General features: G+C 44.8%; 2 protein-coding genes across 4 annotated transcripts in view; both read left to right on the top strand.

Annotated features, from left to right (window-relative positions):
- The first annotated feature begins 4,682 nt into the window (after positions 1–4,682).
- RAB9A (RAB9A, member RAS oncogene family) overlaps positions 4,683–24,649 on the top strand; it is a 47,930-nt gene continuing 27,963 nt past the window's right edge. The window contains exons 1-2 of one of the 3 annotated variants that reach the window (XM_053917267.1): positions 4,701–4,803; positions 24,407–24,482. The gene's annotated coding sequence lies outside the window, so the exon portion shown is untranslated. Of the gene's footprint in view, positions 4,804–24,406; positions 24,483–24,649 lie in introns of all 3 variants that reach the window. The other 2 variants (XM_024569938.3, XM_053917269.1) reach the window with 2 other exon arrangements.
- On the top strand, positions 4,684–12,063 carry TCEANC (transcription elongation factor A N-terminal and central domain containing). Its single transcript, XM_024569928.3, has 2 exons — positions 4,684–4,803; positions 10,486–12,063. The coding sequence occupies exon 2, from the start codon at positions 10,494–10,496 to the stop codon at positions 11,550–11,552; it is 1,059 nt and encodes a 352-aa protein (XP_024425696.2). The 5' UTR covers positions 4,684–4,803; positions 10,486–10,493; the 3' UTR covers positions 11,553–12,063.

The raw sequence follows: 24,649 nt of genomic DNA, 5'->3' as shown, positions 1-24,649 counted from the left end.
TCTGCTTCCAGGGATTAGTTGGGGGGTGGGGCGGGGGTTTTCCTATGGGCTAAGCACATATCAGGCAAGTAACTGGGCTTAGGTTGTTTTTGAAGGACCCTGCCCAAGCGGCCTGTCTGCAGATGAGGTGACCAATCAGGAAAAGGCTGGGTAGGTCATGCCACCAAAAGCAGGAGCTAGTGGTCAACCATACAGTGTATCATCTCCACCAGAGAATGGGTGAGAAAGGGCTCCGAGCTGGTGAGGCGGGGGGGTCTGAGAAATCCCAAAAGTGAACCTATACAAAGAAGAAAAGAGGCAACCTTTGGACATTAGAACGCAGAGTTCCAATACTAGGTAACAACATCATTAACCATATTCGTTTCCTGTGGTTGTCATAACTGGGTAGCTTTAAAGAATGGAAATTCATTCTTTCACAGTTCTGGAGCCAGAAGTCCAACTTCAAGGGGTTAGCAGGACCACTGTGCCCCCAAAAGCTCTAGGAGGAAGTCCCTCGTTGCTTCTTCCAGTTCTGGTGGCTCCAGGAGTTCCTTGGTTTGTGGCTGCCTAACTCCAATGCTCATCTTTGTCTTCACTTGGCCTTCTCTTCTGTCCTCTGTGTTTCTTCCTTTTCTGTCTCTTATAAGGACATTTGTCATTGGACTTAGGGTCATTGGATTGGATAATAAAGGATGATCTCATCTTGAGATCTTTAACTTAATTACATCTTCAAAGACCCCCCCCTTTTTTTTTTTTCCAAAACAAGGTCACATTCACAGGTTCTGAGGGTTAGGACGTGTACATATCTTTTGGGAGGGGGGACCACCATCCAGCCTACAACACTAATCGAATAAGGCCTTTTTAAAAATCACTCCTTCCTCCTCCTGTCCTCACCCAGGAGAGATCAGAAAACAGTGGAATAAGCAGAAAAGGGATACAATAAGGTGAATGAACAAACTAATCCATATGTCTTTCCCTTTGCTATTCCACAGAGTTACAAACCACACCTGAACTAAGGGAAGGTCGGAGCTTTGAATTGGATGAATAATTGAAAATTTTATATTAGGTTAGAATGGACTTTTTAAAAAGGTGTTATTTATTTACTTTTTAGAGAGAGGGAAAAAGAGAGGGAGAGAAACATCAATGTGCGAGAGATACATCGATTGGTTGCCTCTTGCACACTCCCGACTGGGGGATCTGGCCCACAACCCAGGCATGTGCCTGACCAGGAATCAAACTGGCAACCTTTTGGTTTACAGGCCAGCACTCACCCCACTGAGCCACACCAGCCAGGGCAGGATGGACTTTGTAACAGTCTGCAAAATAAAATGATTTCTTTGTACCTGACAGTAATTGGAGAAGCTGTGGTGTTTGCTCAGGCCTCAAGCGCCAGCCCTGGAGGAGCCGTTGTGCAGGGGAGGGAGACCACAGAGCTGGTTTGAAGTCAATAGCGAGGGAAAAATTAGTTTTTTCTTACATGCACCCTACAAAGCCCAGCTTGTTCCATAAATTACATTTATAGATGTCTCACTTTGTTCTTGTAATAGAAACAATCTTATAGCAATAAACTTTTGAAACTAATCTATTGGGTTACATGTAGAATGGACCTGCAGTATTTCAATAGTTTTGTCACTGCTGCTTTTTTTTTTTTTTTATTACTAATTACAGCTGCAGTCTTGGTCTCATCTTCCCTCCTTCTAGGTAGGGTTTATTACATTGCTGATTCATAAAATCACCCTGCTTCCTGATAGCATCTAATCCAGAGGAAAGCCCTGCTTCTGTGAACCTTCCCCCAAGTTACCATACAGGAGGGGATCAGCAGAAAAGGTGGCCACATTCTCTAGTTCTACCATCACTGGTTTTATTGGACCCTTGCAGGGAAAGATGTGTATAGATGATTAGTGCCGAAGCACATGGCTACTTGATGAATGTCTACACTTTCACATCAACTAATGTATGTCAGGGGTGCAATAAATACTTGAGGAACTAATTACTGTGTTAAATAGATAACGTTCTTTCCAAAGTTTTGTCAATATCTAACTGAGCACTGTCTTGACTGGAAGCAGAAAGGGCATGTTGTTGAGTAGGTCGACATTGCTGCTGAAAATCAGTAGCCGCGCCAGTTTTTTCAATTCCTGTACCAAAGCAGGACTCTGGTCTGACATCCTTCAGCCAGCTGCAGAAAGGCAGCCCCACAGCCACTGATCGCTCTGCGCAGGCGCTATTTCCCTAGCACACATGCGCCCAATGCGGGCCTTGTTCTCTAATCTGCGGGCTCTGATTGGTTGAGCCTTCGTGGACCGGCCCTGGGAACCGGGAGTTCTCGCTGGACGTGGAGGCCGCTGATGGCTACCCTTCTTCGCCTGCCCTTGTCGGTAAGCCATGACCCGAGTTCGGTTTGCCTGGGTCTCTGCCCACCCCTGCTTGGGGAGGGTCTCGGTACCCCCTGGGCGGGCCTTCTGGGGCTGGGAGGGGGGTTGAAAAGAGGAGCAGGGGAAAGGGGAGGGGGAAAAGGGGAGGCGGAGGGGCGAGGCGAGGACGGGGAGTCAGCTTGGAGGGGGAGAGTTTGCGAGGGTGGGGGGGAGGAGGGTCTTGGTGCGCTCTGGCCTGGGTGGACTCCAACGTTCCTTCGTCCCCACCTCTCCTCCAGATGAAGTCGCCAGGGTGGCCAGATTTTTCGGGCTGGTGGTGCTTGTGTGGTTGGTGCCAGGCTGTCACCCTGGGACAGTTGGCAGCAGGCTTTGCTTGTCGCTCCACCTCACCCCCTGGAACCCGAATCCCGGAGGGCCCTTGGGCTGGTCCCTTCCCTTCGTTGCACCTTTGCTAGGGATCAGCATAGCATAAGAGGCCCTCAGCGCACTATTGAGTGACAATTCAGACACCTCAACGTCCCTACCAACATTGGGCATTTCTCTCCACAGGGGGAAGGGGCTCCTTGTGTAGCTGGAGAGGCGTATGTGGGTTACAGCTAGAAAGTTAAATTTTCTCTTTAGATCTTGGAGAGATGTAAAGATCTAAACATACCTAAGTTACTGCTGATTTGTTACCAGCTTTCGGAATTTTTTCTTTGATCATTCCATTCTTCTGGGTTTAGTCCAGACATGTGCAGATGTGTGCACCTTGCCCATACTGTAGTATTAGTTAATATTTACAAGCTTTCATATGCATTCAGTCAACAGGCATTTAGGGCCTGCTCTTGCTGGCACTGTATAAACTCTTATGGTTGATACACTAAGCATTATCTATATTGGCATATGCTCTAGGACTGTGTTGTCCAGAATGCTAGCCACTAGCTACATAAGGCTACTTAGTATTTGAAAATGTGCCTAGTCCAAGCTGAGTAGTGAAGGAAGTATAAAACAGCAAACTTTTGAGAATTAGTATGAAAAAATATAAAGTATCTCAATAATTTTTATATCTATTACATGTTCAAATGGCAGTATTTTGGATACACTGGGTTCAATAAAATGTATTACTAATTTCACCTGTTTGTTTTTTAACATGGCTACTAGACAATTTTAAATTCTTTTGGTGACGTGCATTATGTTTCTGTTGGAGAAACTGCTCTAAAAACGGATCAGCAAACTACGGCCTGCGGCCCAATCTAGCCTCCTTGTCTTTGAAGAAAAGACTTACTGGAGCAAAGCCATTCCTATTCATTTATGTATCATCAGTGGCTGCTGTTCCTGCTACAGGATCAGCAGAGTTGAGTAGCGCACACAGAGATCAGATGGCCTGCAAAGTAAAACATTTACTGTTGGGCCTTTTAAAGAAACAGTTTGCCAACCCCCTGTTCTAGAATAATGCCTGGTATGGTACGTATATGCTAAACCTTATAATCACAGACCTGTGTAATTGTCAGTCGGGCTTACTGTGTGACAGGTGTAGTTCTAAGGACTTTGTAAGGACTATCTAGTTTAATTCTCCCATTAATCCTAGGATGTTGGATTTCCCTTATTTTGTAGATGAGGGAAACAAGGCGCAGAGTGGTCATGAAGGTCACCCAGCATGGTCACACACCCCACTTCTGGGAACTGTACCTTTCCTTATGCTCAAAGGCTTGACTCTGAGAGACCTTAGAGCCCACTGGATTAGCCTACAGTAGACATCCTGCTTTTTTTTAACTAAAATTTTGGTTAGTGATTTTTTAGACTAGAATTGAGATGAGGTTGGTGTGTCGTGGAAGAAGCAGAGGGGGCCCTGAGCTTAGGTGCAGTGGGTACAAGCGAGATGATCTGTAGTGAAAAGAATGAAGCTCACAAGCACACAGGAGAGAGCGTCCTGAGTGCTCTTCACCTCTTCACTCATTTAACAAAAAATATTTGTTGAGCCCCGGCTGGTGTGGCTCAGTGGATTGAGTGCCAGCCTGTGAACCAAAGGGTTGCCCATTTGATTCCCAGCCAGGGCACATGCCTGGGTTGCAGGCCAGGTCCCCAGTAGGGGGTTACGCAAGAGGCAACCACACATGGATATTTCTTTCCCTCTTTCTCCCTCCCTTCCCTCCTCTCTAAAAAAAATAATAAATAAAAAATCTTTAAAGAATATTGGTTGAGTAATACCACTGGACAGATGTTTGCCAGGTGTGTATCAGTGAATGAGACAAACGTCATTCTTATGGTCCTGCGGGGGAAGATAGGCAATAAAAAAATTAATGTGATATGCGCCATGAAAAAGCAATGCGCAAATACTTGATGTTTTTAACAGGTTTCCTCATCTGTAAGATGGAGATAAGCCTGTCTCGGTTCTTGTGAGGACTGAGGTGACATGAGTGTGTACGACACGCGAGTTGCTCCATACATGCGCATCGCCTTCTGCTGGTAAGAGGTAGGTGAGGGAATAAATGTGGGGAATTGGGCGCATCCTGACACTTACAACATGGCAGTCACCACTTGTCATTTGTAGGGAAGGGTCACAGATTGGTTGTGCATGGCAGCTGTTTTTACTATTTCCTGATTTATTGGGGGCATATCTAGCAAAACCGTAGTTGGGGAGGTTCTGTGTGTTCAGTCCAGGAGCAGGACGGGAGCTGTCTTTGGGCTGATAGCAGCATACCTGGGACAGTCCTGCTGCCGGAAGGGACTTGTGCCTGTGCAGTGGTGGCAGGTCTGGTTTGAATCAGAATCACCTGGCGAGCTGAAACAATACCCAGGCCTACCTTCAGAGACTCTTCATTCATTCTGATGTCATTCTATCAAACAAGGGCCTGGCGTTGTTTGTTTTTGTTTTTTTGCTGCTTAATTTCTCCAGGTGGTTTGGATTTAGAGTGAGGATGGAGAACCACTCATGGTGAGAGGTAAGCCAGGCTCAGGGAGCTACTGGAGCCAAGGCCCAGAGCTGTGAAGTGGGCAGTGCCTGTTCGTAGTTCAGTCAGGGCACAAAGGAGGCCGGAAGGGGGTGCTTATTAGCTGGCCAGGGACCTTGGCTCCATCCCGAGAGCAGAAGGGAAGCCCTGAAGGGCTCTAAGCGGGAAAATGAGGGACTATCTTGCTAAGACCTGTACTAAAGAGTGGGCCCTCTAACAAAGTGCAGGGAAGGAGGTGAGGAAGCAGTTGGAGCTGGCCAGATGATGGCAAGCCCAGATTTGGTTTCAGTATCCCTCCTATGTGTGTCCCCTAGTGGACGATGTCTGTCCTTTTGGAATGTAAGTGGCCCCTTTCTTACCTGTATTCCTTCCTTCCACTGGGTTGGCAGCTCCTTCAAGGCAGAGAGTATCTCTTTAGCTCAGCATCGATCATGTACTAGATACATAATAAATATTTATTGAATGGACTATGTAGAACTCTAAAGCGGACACAGAGCTTACTTTGTCTTTTTATGGCTGTTCCCAGAACTTTGTATCCCAGTGCTGCTTCACTATCCCTTCCTGGGGTAGTAAGTGCTTTGTAGTCACATAAGTGTCCCGTGGGGGGAGTAGAAAGTTTGACAGGATTTAAATGCTGTTAAAAATATGGAGGACAATGGAAAATAGTGTGGCAGATCCTTTTAAAATGAAAACTAGTATGCCCGTATGATCCAGCCATCCCACTTCTGGGTTTATACCCAAAAGAATTGAAAGCAGGGCCTTGAAGAGGTATTTGTACCCCTGTGCTCATAGCAGCATTATTCACAACAGCCAAAAGGTGGAAGCAACCTAAGTGTCCACCAACAGATGAATGGATAAGCAAAATGTGGGCTCTTCATTCAGTGGAACATTATTCAGCCTTAAAAAGGAAGGAAATCCTGATACTTGCTACAACATGGATGAACCTTGACGATATTTTTTTCCTTTTTCTTTTTAATTGGTCCGTATTTGTCACAACCTTTTAAAGCAGAATGTGGATTGAACACCACATGTCCATTCACAAAACTTTGAGCTACTTTCGGAACAGCTTTCCAACATGCCTGGGCCGGCTTACAGTTTTGCTCCTCCAAATAATACTTGTCTTTGGAAACAAGCGCTGGGTAGAGTTACTCCCGTCAGGCTGATTTAGCTTAGCACACTGACTTCTAGAGGCTGTACATGCAGTTGGTGACTACAGGGGATGGAAGGTTCAAAAAGTAGACCGTAGGGGAAGAAGTTGTTTACCTCGCCACTTCGATAACAAAAGGTTAAGGACCACAAAGTTAACAAACATTAGACTACACACACCTCATAACAAACGTAACCTCATCCTGTTAAAATGAGCCAGCTTGAAACTGAAAAAACTAGCTCTGTTCAGGGCCCAAACTATAATAATATCATACACTCAAAAATGGAAAGAAACCTTATGTTTCCTTAAGTAGTTACTGTCATGCCATATGGGTTTTTTAAATGTTAATACAAATAAAAACAGTCCTTGAAAGAAACTTGATGATATTATGCTAAGTGAAATAAGCCAAACATAAAAACACAAATAAATACTATATGATGTCCCTTGTATGCAGTATCCAGCGTAGTCGAATTCATAGACACAGAAAGTAGAATGGAGGTTGCCCAGTGCTGCGGGCGGGGAGGGGTAGGGACTGGGGAGTTAGTGTTTAATGGCTACAAAGCTCGTTTTAACAGATGAAAAGCGTTCTGGAGGTTGGTTGCATAGCTCTGAACAGACTTAACACTTCTGTATACTTCAAAAGGTTTAAGATGGTAAATTTTGTGGTATGTGTAGTTTGCCACGATTAAACATTGAAAATGAATAAATATGGAGGAAAGGTAAATAAGGGACACACGGAGTGAAGAGCCAAGTGCTTACGCGTGAATGCATAACGTGTATAGATTGCCGTGAGGAAGGAACAAGTTTTGCCGGGGTGCCAGATTGCTGCTCTCAGGGCACTGATGCCCCGAAACTGCAGTTAGGTTCCCCTTCAAAATTTCCTGGACACTCTGACCCTTTGTTGAGAAATCCTAACCCAAGTTAAATATTGCCTAACTTCCTTGTGGGCACTCTAGACCTGTCTCTTATTAACCAGCTTGCTGACATCCAGCAAACTTCAATCCTGATTTTTTTGGTGTTAATGCATATAGAATGAGTATAGAATGCAGGCAGGGTGAATGTTTCTTCTTTGTTAGGAAACCTTCCAGCAAGTGGGGGAGGGCCTGAGACCTCATCGTTATGACATGCTTCCTTGACTTCCTCCAAACCCCGAGGTCTCAGGCAGATAATTTTGAAGCAAATATCCAGCAATGGAGGGTGTGTATTTTTTAAATTTTATTTTCTGTGCTATCTTGCCTATTCTTTGTTTACTGAGCCTTTGATTCTTGAGAAGACCTTGTTTACTGTCTTCAGTCTTTAGAGGTGGAATCCCAGAAAGGAATAACAATGATCTTGAAGTACTGAATCTTGATAATTAGAAAAGTAGCCACTCACGTAAGATCCTGAATTGATGGCACATCGGTCCATTCAGTGACTCTTAAATGACTAAAAAAAAAAAAATTAAAAAAATAAACATAAAAATAAATAACAGACTGCCCAGGTTGTCTCCATTCCAGCTTCCTCTGGTGGTAGAAAATGCAAGACTCAGCCCTAGCTGGGTGTGGCTCAGTGGATTGCACACCAGACTGCGAACCAAAGGGTCTCCGGTTCAATTCCCAGTCATGGCACATGCCTGGGTTGCAGGCCAGGTCCTCAGGAGGGGGTGTGCGAGAGGCAGCCACACATTGATGTTTCCCTCCCTCTCTGTCCATCCCTTCTCCTCTCTAAAAGTAAATAAATAAAATCTTAAAAAAATGCAAGACTCCGAATCTTGGTCATTCTTGAGCTGACCTACAGGGAAACATGAGGGAACCTCATAGCTGTGGCCAAGGGTACTTAGTTCTTCTATTTGGTGGTAAAGTTGGAGGGGAGCGTCAGCTGTTTCGGTGCCAGCGATAGCCTTCTGAGGAGATTGCGAAGGCTAATCTGAACGCAAAGCCCCAGGTGATGGAGCACCTTTCCAGCGTTCTGATTCCAGAGGCAGGGTTGGTTGATCCATTTACATCACCATTTTTCAACAGGCACATATCTTAAATGTCTATAGAGTTTGTCATGAAATTATATTAGACTAATAGCTTTTCTGATTATGAAAATAATAACATACTCACCATAGAAAATACAGAAAAGAGTAAGAGAACAAACAAAAATCACCTTAATCTTACCATTCGGAAAATGCCAGTCTAAAATTTTGTATATCTCTTTTCAGCCTTTCACCTGTGGTTTTTAAGTAAAATTTGGTTCAGACTCTCTATGTCGTTTGTACATATCAGTTTTATTCAGATATAATTTACATGCCATACGATCCCCCTGTTTAAAGTGTGCACTTTAGTGTGCAAGATGAAAACAGTTCTGGAGGTTGGTTGCACAACACTGAGTGGACTTAACATTGCTGAACCGTACGCTTGAGACAGGGTTAAGATGGTCAATTTTAATGATATGTGTGGGTTTTAGTACATTAACAGTTGCACAACTCGTCACCACAGTCAGCTGTAGAGAAGGTTTTTCACCTCACCCAGGAAAAACTCCACCCCCATTAAGAGCCACTCCTTTCTCATTCTACCCACTTGTCCCCCCACCCCAGCAGCCGTAGCCAACCGCTAACTTACTTTGTGTCTCTATGGATTTGCCTGTTCTGGACACTTCGTAAAGTGAAGTCATGCACTATGTGGTCTTCTGTGCCTTTAACTTAGCATAGTGTTTCGGAGGCTCATCCATGTACTAGTATGTATCAGAATTTCACTTGTTTTTATTGCCAAATAACATTCGTTGTACAGATACACCACATTTTGTGTGTTCATCAGCTGATGGACATTTGGGTTGTTTCTACTTTTTGTCTGTTATGAATAATGTTTCTGTGACCATTCATGTGGAAGTTCAACCATTTGGGACCTTCTAGTTTCTTCTCAGTTTGAAGATAATGCTTATGTATACAGCCTCCACATCTCTCATTTCCTGAAAGTAAGTTTATAGAAGTAGAGTTGCTAACCAAAAGGACATTACACTTTCCAGCACTTGGCAGATGGTTTCTAGGGAGACCGCATTCATTCCCTCTGTAATCGCCTCGGTGTTGTTAGCCTGGGGGTCTTCAGTGATGGTTATTTAATATCAAGCGCTGTAAAATGGGAGTCCATGCACTTTTTAAAAGACAGGGTCCTTGCCATTGAGATGCTCATGTTCATGTGTAGACCAGATGGGCGGATACAGATTCACAGGCATCACGGAGGCAAGGTTCTGTGCGTTAAGTACCTGGAGAGAAAAATAGACTGGCCAGGTAAAGTAAACATTTGCTGCCCAGGATGAGATGCACACAGATGTAATCATCGAGCAACTTTTTACACCTAAAAGTCAGAAAAGAAAAAAGTTGACAGCACTGAACTCTGGCCTAGGGACCAGTTAGTTCAAAGTCGTAAGTCCCCTGGATTGCTTAGTCTGACCCTTCACCCCGTTGTTCAGAAGACTCAGATGTCAGCACAGTGGGGCCTGTTGAACGCTTTGGGGCCCATCAGGCCTGGCTCCAACTGCCTCCCAACCTATGCTAGCTCATGACTTCTTTAGATTCCTTGGGACATCGAAACAGCATCCTCTTTTGCCCTGTTTCTCATTCTTTCATATTCATGAAAGTACCATGTAAAGATTATAAAATCAGTCAGTAGTTCCGGTATATAGCTGAGTATGGGGGGGGAAGTAGTCCAGCCTCGCTCAGCTGTACCCTGCGGATGTTGGCACTGGCATGGTTTCACCCCCAGCGTGACTGCTAAATTCCATGCGTGCAAGGGAACTGACCAATCTTGATCCCGGAAGCTCACTGATTGTAAAATTGGAGGTGGCAACAGTTATAGCAGATCTTCCAGCAAGCCTCCTTTAAGAAGCGGTTAATGCAGAAGTTGTTTGCAGTGTCATCTTTAGAACACGACTGAGAATCAGACTTTGGAGACTAAACCATGCCACATTGCAGATCCCGCTTTCTAACGCGTCGCACCCATTTTTCTTACGTAACTCCTTTAGAGAGATACTATCAGGGAGCTGTGACTGGCAAATGCAAGCTTAAGAAAACAGAAAACTCTTTTTTTCTTTGCAGCTGTGAACATGTCTGACAAGACCCAGATAGCTGCCAGAGCTTCCCTCATTGAGCAGCTGATGTCTCAAAGGAACTTTGAGGGTCTTGGTGACCACCTGACTGAGCTAAAAACTTTGCGTGTGACTAAGGAGCATCTCCAGCAGACAGCTGTGGTCAGGGCTGTGTACGGAGTCCTCAAAAACTGCCCCACGGGGGCTTTGAAAAAGAAAGCCAAGTGTTTGCTGTCAGAATGGAAAGCTCTTTATAAGGATCCTCATGTCAAACCAAGGGACCCCAAACTCTTCCCTGTAGGGGGAAATAAACCCTCAGGACTTTCTTGTGACTCAAGTCAAGATAAGACATTGGGCGGTTCCAGTTCTGATTCTCTGCTATTGTCCCAAGATACTAGGGCAAAAGCCTCTGAAATGACTGTGCCTGAAAACAGCCCTAGTCGAATGGAACCTAAGGAAGAGCATGTCAGGGGCGGTGGCCCGAAGTCCACTGACAAGAGATCATGTGAGTTGCTGGATCCTGTCGTGCCGGTGCCCCTGAGAACGAAATGTACAGAGCTTCTGTATGAAGCTTTGACTAGTTCTTCCACAGATCAGCCCAGAGCCGAATTGTGGCAAAACTTTGCAAGAGAAATAGAAGAGCACATTTTTACCCTTTATTCAAAGAATCTCAAAAAATATAAAACCTGTATCAGAAGCAAAGTGGCCAATCTGAAGAACCCCCGAAATTCTCACTTACAACAAAACTTGCTCTCTGGGACCATGTCGCCAAGAGCATTTGCCGAAATGACCGTGATGGAAATGGCGAGCAAGGAACTGAAACAGCTGAGAGCCTCCTATACGGAATCTGGCATACAGGAGCATTGCCTTCCCCAAGGGGCCGAGGGCACACGGACACAGAAAATAAAATGCAGACGCTGTGAGAAGTTCAACTGCAAAGTCACCGTAATTGCCAGAGGAACACTTTTCCTTCCAAGCTGGGTGCGGAAATCAAACCCAGATGAAGAAATGATGACCTATGTGATCTGTAATGAATGTGGGGAGCAGTGGTACCACAGCAATTGGGTGTGCTTGTAATTGTAAATAAATGTTCTCATCGACAGGTAACGGGAATGATACCTTTTATTTGTGTCACCCTTTTATGCTTGCTTTAACAATCTTATACACCCTGTTCTTAAAACAACCCTAAGAAGAAGGAAAGAGGCTGGTGTGGCTCAGTGGATTGAACACTGGACCACGAACCAAACGGTCGCCGTTCAACTCCAAGTCAGGGCACATGTGTGGGTTGTGGGCCAGGTCCCCAGTGGGGGGTGTGAGAGGCAACCGCACATTGATATTTCTCTCCCTTTCTCCTTCCCTTCCCCTCTCTCTAAAAATAAATAAATGAAAAGCTTTAAAAAAAAAAAAGGAAAGAAAGTTGTTTGCTGAAGTTGATACCCCTGCCACTGAAAGTTGATGGTTTGGATGGAGAGTGGATGACTGCATTGTGCTTTGTGGCCTCTTAGTACTTTGCTATCCTCAGAGTGGCCGAGAGGAGCTCAGCGTAACCTAGGAACCTGTTAGAAATGCAGGCTCTCAGGCCCCCAGCTCCTGAATCCACATCTGCATTGTGACAGGATCCCTACACAATCCTGTCCAATAGTTTGAGAAGCGCTACTGTCTTAGCTGAATCATTTGGGGAGGTTTGAAACCCCACCGAGGCGGAGGGGCCACCCTTGAACAATGACATCTGAATCTGTGGGCTGCACCCCAGGCGTCAACATTTCCTTTTTAATTCCTCAACTTATTTTAAGATGCCACCAGAGTTGAGCACTGCTCATCCCTAGGCTCTCACGTGGTTCTTTTCACAGCTCTGAGAAAAGGCTGTTATTCTGTAAACTTTACAGATGATGAAACAGGTCCCCCGAGGCGCCGTGACTTGCCCAGACTGCACAGCCATAGACCGCCCAATGCAAACTGCTCCCAGATTTTCTTCCTCTGAACTCACTGTCAGAGACTGCCCCAAAATTGACCTCTGAGCAACGTGTTCCTGGAGACACAGGACTTAATGGATAGTGCCTTTAGGCTCTAACATTGAATAACCAGAGCTTTGTTATTTCCTCCTCTTTTCTCACTTTACAGGTCTCCCTTAAGCCACAAAAGTTACCCTATAACTAATCCTACAGTATTTTGTTTTTAGTGTTTAAGATTAGTTGAAGGAGTCACGTTTTTTTTTTTTCTTTGTAAAGTTCTCCAAGGCATATAAACTGTTCAACTGTGACATTTGGTTTCTGATGTTAGGGAGTCTTCATGTTCTCAAGGGCATGTATGGTAGCGCTGCAGGGGAGGACAAAAACCCTCCCAGGCTCTGTAGCCGGGAGGCTGCAGATCAGACTGACAAAAGACAGGTTAGCAAGAGAAAACCAGATTATACACGTAGGACAAACTCAGTGACGGGTAATGCAAAGGGGTGGCCAGCAGTTGGTGTCTTAACAAAGAACATCCCCGGCTGGTGTAGCTCACTGGATTGAGTACTGGCCTGCAAACCAAAGGGTCGCCAGTTTGGTTCCCAGTCAGGGCATGTGCCTGGGTTGTGGGTCAGGTCCCCAGTAGGGGGTGCGAGAGAGGCAACCACACTTGGGTGTTTATTTCCCTCTCTTTCTCCTTCCCTTCCCCTCTCTCTAAAATAAATAAAAATTGAAGAAACAAAGAACAATCAATTTGTAAAGAAGTAACAAGACAACGGAAAGGGGCTTTAGGCTTCTAGGGGCAGCAAGCTGGGAAAGTAGTTTTATGACAGACCTAGTGGAAGATGATAGTTATTTAATCAGGTTGGTTTGTGTAGACTCTTGGCAGTGCTGTCTCCTCTCTGGCAATAAGGTTGTTACCCCCTTCTTGGTGCAACATTCGTGAGGGAAATTTATGCTCCGCTTTCAGGGAGGTCAGGGAGCTCATCCTGTGTCTGCTTTTTCTCATTTGCTTTCAGCTCAGAATACCCCTTATCTTGGGGTGGCATCCTCTGAACCCCTCGGGGCCTGCAGTTCTGCTTATGTAAAGACAGGGATTAATCTGTCAGAGGGAGTTCATTGCTTCAGCCTTTGAATCTGCCAACATTCCTCTAATAAATGAATTGGATAGGAAATGACTTCTTTGAGGTCTTACAGTGTTTAACCAATCAGTATCATTGTTTCAACACAACAAGCCTTCTCTGTGATTACACATGATTTTTTTCTCTTTTAAACATTCATGGAATGTTAATTCAGTAGCTTTAACAAGTTTACTTCTGAGTTATCTACAAACCTATACAACCTACACATTTTCACGAGTTCTTCTCTCCTAACTTTTTGAACATGCTCTGCCCGAACTCTGAAGGCCTATGAACACACACAGTTTTCCTACCTTGTTGACAGAATCCCCCAAAGGTGCTCAGAAACTAAAGTATCTTCGTGTGTTCACATGGTTTTGAAGAAATCAGCTTGAGGCCATCAAGTGTGAATTCTATTTTGATCTGTTTTCTCCCTGTTACTTCCTAGGGCTGCTTATTCAGAGGTGATATGTTAGTCCTTTGAAGAGAAACTTGCAAAGTCACCTAAAACTTCGTTTCGTGAAGTGTGGTTTCACGTGACTTGGAATGATCTAAAAAACTATTCAGCGGGTACAAAAGAGCACAGTGTGTGAAAACCAAGTGTGATCAGTTCATGTCAGTGTTTGCTTTGGATTAGGGTTTTTTTTTTGTGAGTGTTTTTGACGTTTGGGGTTTTTTTTGGTGGGTGGTTTTTATTTATACTGGAATTTTACAAACTAAATTTTAAACAAAAAGCACCTGAAATGGAAATTCCTTTACACTCCAAGATGTAAAAATCCCGGCGGTCTTTCTCATTTCTGTATTAACTTTGTTAGTGACTTTTCCAACAAGAGTCAGGAAAATAGTGGTGTGGGTTTTGTGTTTTCTTTTTTAACCAGTGAGATAGCATTACATTTTCCAGGCATAGATTATTATTCTTTCCCATCCTATTTCTTATTCCCTAAAAATAAAGGGTGTTTTTTTAAAAAAATAATTGCTTGTGGGGTAAGGATCCTTCATTTAATTTAAAATCACTTTTACAGGAAAAGGCCCTGACACTGAGGGTGCCTGTCACAGACGGGGGCCCACGGGGGCTGAGGCAGAGGCACAAGGGGAAGGAGGTGAAGTCTGGGAGCGATAAGGACTTTGGGGTTTTTTCCAAGCCTTGATGGGAAGCCATGGAAACGAGGGAGTCGGTAGTGATAAGATTTGAATGACCTTTAAGGAGGGTCCCTCTGGCTACTATGTTAAGTTCGGTGGGGAGGGAAGCAAGGACAGGTGCAGGGACACCAGTTAAGTGGCCGTAGCAATGACCCAAACTTCATGGACCTGGTTTCAAACACGAGCACACAAAGACAGCTCTCCCTCTATCCTTATGGTTGACAAAGACCTTGATGATGGGGTTCAGGACATGCTACCCCAAAATATGGCACCTTGGCTTATAGGATATTTTAAGCCGAAGGTATTTGAGAAATGGCGGGTGCAGGAAGGACTCTCTGATCTCCCCCTTCTCCCCTGAGGCAGGTCATAGGACCTTTCAAGTGAGAGGTGCTCTCCCCACAGCCAAGGGAAAGACCATTCTTGTGTCTATAGATGGAGCAAGGCTGAGAGGAGTCTGAATGAACAGGCCTCGCTAGGTTTCCCCCAGTTTACTACCCTTGGCTCCTATCCGTTGTCCTATCACGTTTCCCCATGGTTTTCCACTCTCCATCAAACCCAGTGTAAAACCACTTGGGTTTAACCTTTTTTTGGATATTTACTTCCTTATGAAGGCTCCCATGTCCCATAAAACTTATATTAAATAAATGCATGTGCTTTCTTCTTGTTAATTTTCCTTATGTTACAGAGCCCCAGCCAAGAATATAGATGGGGAGAAGAAAAGTGATTTTTTCCCTCCCTACATTGGCAATATTGTAAATGGGTGTTTCATAAAATACTACCAACCCCAAATTCCCTACCTGTGGCCCATAATAAAAAATAAACAGCACAGAAACACTGCACAGTGCAAGTATAGCCTGGATCCTGGTTGCCGTGGTTACGGGAATCGCGCTGCATGGAGCACAAACATCAGCTGTTATACCTGAATGCAGAAAGGCTCTCTTCATGGGTTTGCCCACATCACTCTCCTTTTGTCCATGTCGCTTCTTTTAGATCAAAAGTTGGTACAATCGCAGCTCTGTCTCTTTCCCAGCCTTTCCTGTGATCAGAGGCTCCTTTCATTCCCTATTTCCATTTCCAAGGACCAGTCAGGAAGCCTGCGGCTGGCAGGGCTCCATTGCCTTTGCAAGGGCTGGGCCTTCATCTTTTGGGTCAGATTGCTTTGTTATTTATAACTTACCAGTAAATGCAAAGTGATTGACTCAAATACTTTTCTGTCTCAGAGGTGTTTACTGTAAGGGCCCAGAATATAGAAGGTACCTTCTGGCTTTCACGGGAGACCAGAATTTGAAGGTAGAACCCATAACAGCTTCATATAATCTCATTTGCAATACTGTTTAAAACTAGGTTTCCAGAGACGTCACTGTGTGTTATGAGAAAGGCTATGTGGTGATGATTGCCCGTTGCTTTACACTTCGCCATGTGCTGGCGGCAAAGAGATCACCGAGACACCATCCCTGGGACCCACACGTGCGGGGGAAGTGCCAATGCCAAGTAGCCAGCAGTAGTTTTACATTTCAAGAGACTGAAGAGTTGGGGGTGCAGGGCCCTGGGGGCATCAGGGAGGGCTTCACAGAGGCTGTGACCCTTCAGGCAAATCTTAAAGTTACTCGGTGCCTGAGGAAGGACTAAGGATGTTCCATCACCGTATTTACTGGATTCCTGGCATCTCATTGAATCTTTCCAATCACCTTGCCAGCATTTTTGAGGTGAGGAAAGTGAAGCTGAGAGAGAGTGTTACCTGCCCAAGGGTACACAGAGACAAAGCCAGGATACCTCATAAAACAGGTGGGGTTTTCTTAACAGTTTGTTTCCAGAAAAGGCCAGGCTTACTGTTAATTCCACGCAAGGTTAAACCGTTTCTTAAAAATTATGGTTTGGTTTTTTCAGTGACAGCAGCGTGTGGTTTGTATACTTCACCTTGGCTGTGTATTCCTCCCTCTGATGGAGTGATCAGCCCAAAACGCCTGGCATGGGTTGCTAGCATTCTTGGCATAGAGGAACCTCCCCGAACCTTCTTGTGGCACATATGTGGTTTTATCTGATTTTCTGAAAAGGACATGATTTTTTAAATACTTACATTTTAAAATAAAAACATGTAGCTTTTGAAGGGGCATTTATATGGTTATATTTTTATGAATTTGAAGACTATAGGTTTATAAACACAGTTTCAAGTACCATTTCCTGTAAAATATAGTGACCTTTATATCTTCATTCTCTATTTGTATGACCTGGAAAAATATGTAACACAGGTCACAATTATGACAAAATAGCCAAGCTGTTTTTCATCCTTGGTCAAATCACTGCAAGTGTCCTACAGGACAGTAAAAAGATAAGAATTAAAGTTGATTTGTTGAACATATTCTTGCTTTCTTTTCAAATATAAACAAGGTACAAATAGGAGTGGGTTCCGAGTAGCCATTAATCTTCTTCTAATGACGGCCCATTAAAAACTCTAAAACAGCCATGGAAAGTTTACTGATCTAATGAATAAGCAAATTAAAATATTGGTCATTCAAAATTTTCTTCTTATTTGTTTTAAAGATTTTATTTATGTATTTTTAGAGAGGGGAAGGGAGGGAGAAGAGAGGGAGAGAAACATCCATGTGTGGTTGCCTCTCTTGTTCCCCCCACTGGGGACCTGGCCCACAACCTAGGCCTGTGCCCTGACTGGGAATTGAACCGGTGACCCTTTGGTTCACAGTCCAGCACTCAACCCACTGAGCCACACCAGCCAGGGCTCTTATTACTTTTGAAATACATACTGAGTTTCAAAATGTATATAAATACAGAGAGAGCTCTCCACCAGCTACTTTTATTTATTTTTATTTTTTTGAATTATCATTAACATTCAAGATTATTTTGTATTGGTTGCAGGTATACAGCATAGCGGTTAGACAGTCATACTTTACAAAGGGCTCCCCTGATACTTCTAGTGCTCACCTAACAGCGTGCATAGTCGTTAACTACAATATTATTATTTTTGCAGGGTCTACGAATAATTTTATTGAAATTGAAGAAATAACACAACAGCCTTGTTAGATTGGGGGCCGCACTCCCCACACCATTTCCCATAGTCTTGAAGCGCAACGCTTGCACAGTAAGGATTTTTTTCTAGAAAAAGTCATTTCTGTGTAGGAATCAGACTCCACCCCAACAACATCATGGCCTAGACTATTTACACACTTTTAAGTACTCCTCTTACAGTTGTTTTCTCCTTTGTCCCTACCCAGGGGTTCCAGTACTTGCCCCTGGCAGGATCCTGAAGGAATGCGCATACTGTAGGGGGTGGGGCTCTTCAGAGTTACTGGCACCAGCCCAGGGATGCTGTCCCTCACCACAGGGTGGTGGATGGTATCCTTCCAGTGTGGGGGTGGGGGGCTGGTGCAACCAGCAGGGGCGATTAGATGGAGTGGGTGGATAGGCACAGGCATCTAAGCCCTTCCTGATCCTATCCTGTGCCCTCTGAACTGCAGGGAGGGGGGAAGACGACATCACGGGACAACAACCAGTGGCAGTGAGGCAGGATCGGCCCAGTCAGTAGAGGGAGAAGCCTCCCTCACCAGTCCCTACTCCTATTAACAGCCAGCAAACTGTCCGTCCATCTGGGGGCAGGAACAGGGGCAGGTAGGTAGGAAGAGTCAGGCTTGCATTGCCCCCAGCCTCTGTCCGCCAGAGGAGGAATCAAGGTAGCAAATGGCCGAAATGCTCCCATGAAGGGGTAAAGGAAGAAGCTCCCACTTGTGTGGGGAGGGCTGGAAGAAGGCAGACCTTACTTACAAAGTGCTATAGGCCCTAGTGGGGCTGGGCCCTGGGCAAGCTTGGAGGAAAGCAGGTCGGGCAAGATGCATAGGAACCAATGTTCCCGATCCACATATGTCCTGCCATGCGCCTTGTAGGGATTGCTGGGGAAGGTGGGCTGGTAACTTCCCTCTTAGCCCTCACCAGCCACCAGCCAGTCTTGTCTGCAGACAAACCGGCTCCCAACCAAAATTGCAGGACTGCCCCTCTCACAGCTGAGGTTTCAGGCTGAGAGTGTATTCAGGAGTATGGCCTCAGCGTAGGATCCTCAGTGTATGCCACACCCTGAGCCTGAGGGTTTCTGGCCGAGGCAGGAGGCGCTTAGCCCTGCAACCCCCAGGCTCACATCTTAGAGGATCACGAAAATACACGTGGATATGGGGATGCTGCTTCATGATGTCCTGAGGAATCAGGTTCTTAGGCACCTGCCTCACCTTGGCCCGCTTCTGTCCATTCTTGGTGACGATTGTTCCCTCCTAAAATTTGTGTGCCAGATCTCCATCCTCATTGTAGAACGTGAAACCATGGTGCATGAATAAGAAGGGGGTACGACTCGGCCTTGCAGGTGCACCAAAGCTTGCTCACTGGCCACCGCCTCGGTGTTAAGAGGGTTGTAGTAGGTCAACCAGACTGTGTAGGGAGGACATCAGCTTTGGTCTGCAGGAGTGATTGAGAAGGAGCCCGGGAGCACGGGAAGAGTCGGCCACGGGCCCATTACTTTCAGAGGTGCTGAAAGTGGTGTCTCCTGACAGCGCAGGTGCAGTACCATGCACTGTTGACCAATCCAGGGCCCCTGGCCAGGGGCAGAGGTTCTGGCGTGCAGGGCAAGTAATGGAAGTCCATGCATCCTCCACCACACTCACATTGTCTCCAGTATCTTCCTGAGTCCTGCCGCAGCGCTCTTTCCTGGTACGTGTCACCTATTGAGTGACAGGGCCCGGGAGCCTTTCTCTACAGAAGTTTCCTTGATCAGGGAAAAACGACTACTCCATCTGGTTACTGCTACTCGACAGACGTGTCCACCAGCCAGTTAGCACGCAGAGTTGTCACCTCCCTACTCCGGGCTGATGTGTGGGCAGGGTTCCGGCAGTCAGCAAGTTGAGTTGGGCTACAGCTGATGTGCATCAACAAAGGTCATGTGAGAAAAACTGGTCGCTCCAATTGGCAGCATGTGGCTGGTCGGATGGGGGATGTGTCACGGGCACTTGGGGTTTGCCCTGTGACACAATTACAAGTTTGCGCTACTGCTGGCGAAGTTTGTGATTCTCCAAAATCCTCCCAGCACCCCTAGCTTGCGCCTTTTCTGGTGTCCCCACCTATTCCGAGATGGGGTCGGGTAGCAGAGGGCTGTAGCCCCTGCATCTGCTGCTCTTGCCATCACTTTGGGATTTTTTCACTGCCATCTGCGGTGGAGGAGGAGGAAGCGATAAAGTTAGTGTCCAGCTCTCAGGTGCTAGGGTGTCTTTGAGCTGTGCACTGAGGGTTGGTAAGGTTTGGAGTTAGAGTTTCAACTTTGTTGCTTTTCCATGAAATCTTGTGGAGTGTTGCTTGCTAGTACTACCTCTTCTTTTGGGGCTGATGGAAAGAAAATGGTAGTGGGAAAAGCCAGTGGGGAGAGCAAGGACGGGTCTGTAAACGTGACAGAGAAGGACGTGCTGGATTGGACAGGTACGGACCACCTTCACTTATCCGGCTCTAGGGAGGCTGCCTCCGCTTTGTAGGGAGGCCCAGATAGGATACAGCTTGCCGTCGGTGGCAACTGGGGGTGATTCCAGGGCTTTCCAAGAGTCGGATACTGGGGCCTTGAGCTCGGGAAGGGACGGGTCAGTGGCTCTTACACAGCGTTGACGAGCCTCCTGTATCTCCTTGCACAGCCGGCTCTTTGGGTTCATTAGGCTTCACGAAGATGGCGCCAGGACCAAGATTCTATTGAAAATTTGATGGTGGCTAAAGGGTGTGGTAGTTTCTTTTGGGAATGATGGAGATGTTCAAAAATTGATTGTGGTAATAATTGCACTATTCTGTGAATAAACACTGTTGAATTATATGCTTTGAATGCGTGAATTGTATGGTCTGTGAATTACGTCTCAGTAAAGCTATTATGAAAAAATCAAATGAACTGAGGAAGGCAATTGGAGAAAGGATCTCTATTGGATGTTTCTCTGTCAGTCATTCTGAACCTGTCTGTGTAACTCAGTGTCCCACTGTACTCATTTCTATAATGCAGAAATATGGCAGTTTTCCTCAAAAGGGCTTCCCAGGAGGGCCTCCCCAGAGGGCCTGTTCACGGATAACCAAGAGGCCCAGAGCTTCAATCCACAGTCACTGCTCCCCATCCCTCTCGGTGTTTTCCCCATGTCTCAAGCAGTAGATTTGAGCTGCACTATAAATGATATCAAGATCCTGAAACCTAGAGAATCTAGAATCAACCCAGCACAGTTGCCATATATGTGGCTGGTTAGATCTGTGCTCAGAAAAGAAACAGCAGGTGAACTCAGCCCTACACTCTCACTGCTCACAGTGAGGTCCTGGGATCAACAGTACCAGCATCACCAGGGACCAAAAACAGAACCGGGACCCCATCCAGGCCAATCGAATCTGAATCTGCCTTGTCACAAAGCCCTCAGTGAGTCCTATGTGTGTTCCAGTTTGCAAAATGCTGTCCTGTCCACAGCAATTAGACATGGGAACTCTGCCTCACACTTACACACCTTGGATGAGATGCCTGAGTTTTGGCTAACACTGCTCGCTCCACTGGTCTTGGTCACAACCATCATCTCCACCCTCCGCATTGGTAAATCCAAGGCACAGTTCTCAGCCATGAAACCTGTCAGCAGCATTTACACTCTTGCTTCCTTCTTGAAAACCTTTTCTTCACGTGGCTTGCAGTAAGTCTCTGGCCTCCTTGCTGGTCCTTGACTGTGCCAGGCACACACCTGCTGCAGGACCTTTGCACTTGCTGTTGTTTCTGTCTGGAATGCCCTCCTCCCAGATTCCCAGTGACTTGACTTAACCTCTCTCAAGCCCTAGCTCACATGTCATCTTGGGCAGTGAGGCTTTCCCTGGCTGTTCAATATGTCCCTAAGTATCCTTTCTGATTTTTTAATAAAGCTTATTCACCATTTAATGCAACACTTTACTTATTTATATTGTGTACTGTCTGTTTCCCCTTCAGTAAATTGTAAACTCCATAGGGTCAGGGATTTTTGTCTGTTTGGTTCAGAGCTTATCCCCAGCCCCTAGAACAGTTCTTGGCACATAGAAAGCCTTGGCACATGAATTTGTTGGATTCATGCACTTAAGAAAAACAGAAAAGCCAGAAATGTGACATAATGCATATGTGCATTTATATAAAGGGTTAAAAGCAAGTTTACAGGGAGCAGTTGTAGTTTGCAACAGGCAAAACAGTGAGAGTGGAAAGAATGTGGAATTGGAAAGAGAAGACATGTTTTTCCCAGAATATTTTTGAGCTTCCCCATGCAGTATCTTTGAGTGAGTAGCTGATATAATATGAAATCTTAGGTCATACAATGGAGGACTCAAAAAACCCCAGAATTTATTTATAAAAAATTGTGTATTCTTTCATGCTTAAACTTCAGTCACCTTCCAAGTACTCTCCATTTGATGCGATACATCTATCGAGATGTTTTTTCCACTGCTCACCATAGTTTTTGAACTTGTTGATTTTGATGCCTTTTAGTGCTTCTGCCCGTTTTTGTTTCACGTCTTTTACATCAGCAAAACGTTTCCCTTTGAGGACTTTTTTCATCCGAGGAAACAAAAAAAAAGTCACTAGGGGTGAGATCCGGTGAATAGGGAGGTTGGGGCACAGGGGCCATGCTGTTTTTGGTTAAAAAGTGCTGCACACTCCGTGCGGTGTGGGCAGGTGCGCGCAGGTGCGCTCGTAAGTCACCCATCATAAAATGGGCAAACGCATTGAAAGAGTCTCCAAAACAAAAATTCACTGAAGCTGAACAGCTTCTCACAACAACACCAGCCGGTATACTAATAACAGATGGGATCCGAGACCGATCACATAGCTGGGGAAACCTGTACTACAAGGGGCCTGCCCTCCAGAAGACAATTCCGATTTTTATCGGGTCCCCCCTCGTATATGCTTAAACTCTATTTCATCTCAGGAACTTTCTCTTTCTCCTCATTGTTTTCCATTTTAACATTCAATAGCATTTTCACCACAAACAAACAAGGAATAGGGGGTTAAAAATAAAATTCTATTTGTTCATTGCAAGTATTTAATAAGTAATATAGTTGAAAGAGTTGTTTGGGGATTCTGTTGTTGTTGTTGACTTAATTATCCGCGTTACAGACTGTACTTGTCTGTATGTCGGTGATTCAAAAGTGGCTCTTTGAAAATAACCACCCCCAAATTATACATGTAAACACTGTTTGCAACTTACAAGTTTTTTAAAGCTCATGTGCATGTATTTATTTTTGTTGACAATTCAGTGGTTTTGAGTATATTTACAAAGCTGCATAACCATCACCACTATCGAATTTCAGAACACTTTCATCATCTCAGAAAGAAACCTAGTCCCCATCAGCAGTCACTCCCCATCCCCAGCTCCCCCATAGCTGTGGCAGCCGCCATCTGCTTTCGGTCTCTGAGGATTTGCCTGTCCTGGATGTTTCATATAAATGGAATCATACAGTATGTGGCCTTTGTTTCAGGCTTCTTTCTAGTGAGGTTTTTTTTTTTTTTAACTCAGGAACTAAACCATATTTTGCTAACCAAAGGAACTATACTGACCTTTATTTAAAGTGCAGCTTTAACGGAATTTACATAAGTAATGTAACATTTACACCTGTCACAATTACACTTCTTCAAACTTTTGTGTCAGTAATTATTTTTGGTTAACCACATGCAAAACTTGACATACTGAACACAGAAAAGTTCAACTCTTATCCACAAAACAAAGGTCATACAATAAAAAATTGTAGCCAAAAAATTTCCTTAAGAAAAAGGAAATACAGATATTTTTCCTCATTTCCTAATTTAGTCGGCAAAGCCGAGGTCAGTCTAATTTCATCACTACAACTACTGCCTTCAGTAACGACTTACAGTCATTGTGTTTGAGGAATAAAGGTCGGAATTCTTAGCAACAAGTAGAATCGGTTCCCTCTGGCATAAAATGATGATGCTTTTGAATTGTATGGCTTTTTGTAAAGTAGTCCCTTCCTCACATAATTCCATTACCTCACAAGGCTGGGGGATTTCACATTTAGCTCATGTGATCATTTTTTTTGTATTCTATCTCCTCTATTTTATCCCTGCTTTACATTATTCGTGTACATGTTTTTGCCCCTTTAATTGTCCATCAGGTTATGTTTGTAACCCTCAAAGCTCCAAGGTTAACTCTGGGTATGGCAGATGCTTAATGCAATTTTGTAAAGTCAATTTTTACTCCAAGTGGGAGTGCAATTTCCATATGAGTCCATACGTGTTTCTGTTCTGCATTATTTCACCCCACACTTTGGAAGCACTGCATCTAACTTTAATAAACTGAATCACTGTTATTTTTATTAATGTTTCAAGCCCAATCTCTAGAAAAAATAATTTATTCTGAATAAATTTATTTAATTCATGTTATGAAATTTGAAACTTACCACATTGATAAAACAAAGCCCTGAGTCATAAGAGCTGTGTTAGATGTATTAGCGATCAAATATTTGGTGACCCTTCCAGTGGGACCACAGCACTCAGATCAGATTGGCCACGTGACTTGCAGCGCTCCCCCCTTTTGGATCGCACGTTGCAGTGTGGGACTTGTTTTGACCATTGATGTATGGGTGGCTGTGATCGGTGTCACTTTTGGGTGGAAGCTTTAAGAGCCAGCAGGGGTATTATTTTGGTCTCTTTCTATCAGCCAATGAGACGTGCAATATGTCAAGATAGGATTTGCTCCATTAGGTCAGGTTCATCAGCCTGGGTCCAGAGGGAAGATGAAATGGAATGCAACCACAGCTGACCCATAATGGACATTAAGGTGAGAAATAAATCTTTGTTTTTTATAAGCCACATTTGGGGAGAGGGGGCTGGGGTGATTTTTTTTTTAACCACAGCATAGCTTACCCTAAACTGACAGATAGGAAGTGTTAAGAGAAGGTATAATGCCATTTGCCTGCGTTTACATTATGAATCACAGTAAGCTTG

This window comes from Desmodus rotundus, chromosome X (genome assembly GCF_022682495.2).
Source record: "Desmodus rotundus isolate HL8 chromosome X, HLdesRot8A.1, whole genome shotgun sequence".
In the NCBI taxonomy this organism is placed as follows: domain Eukaryota; kingdom Metazoa; phylum Chordata; class Mammalia; order Chiroptera; family Phyllostomidae; genus Desmodus; species Desmodus rotundus.
This window is presented reverse-complemented; position numbering and strand designations above follow the sequence as displayed.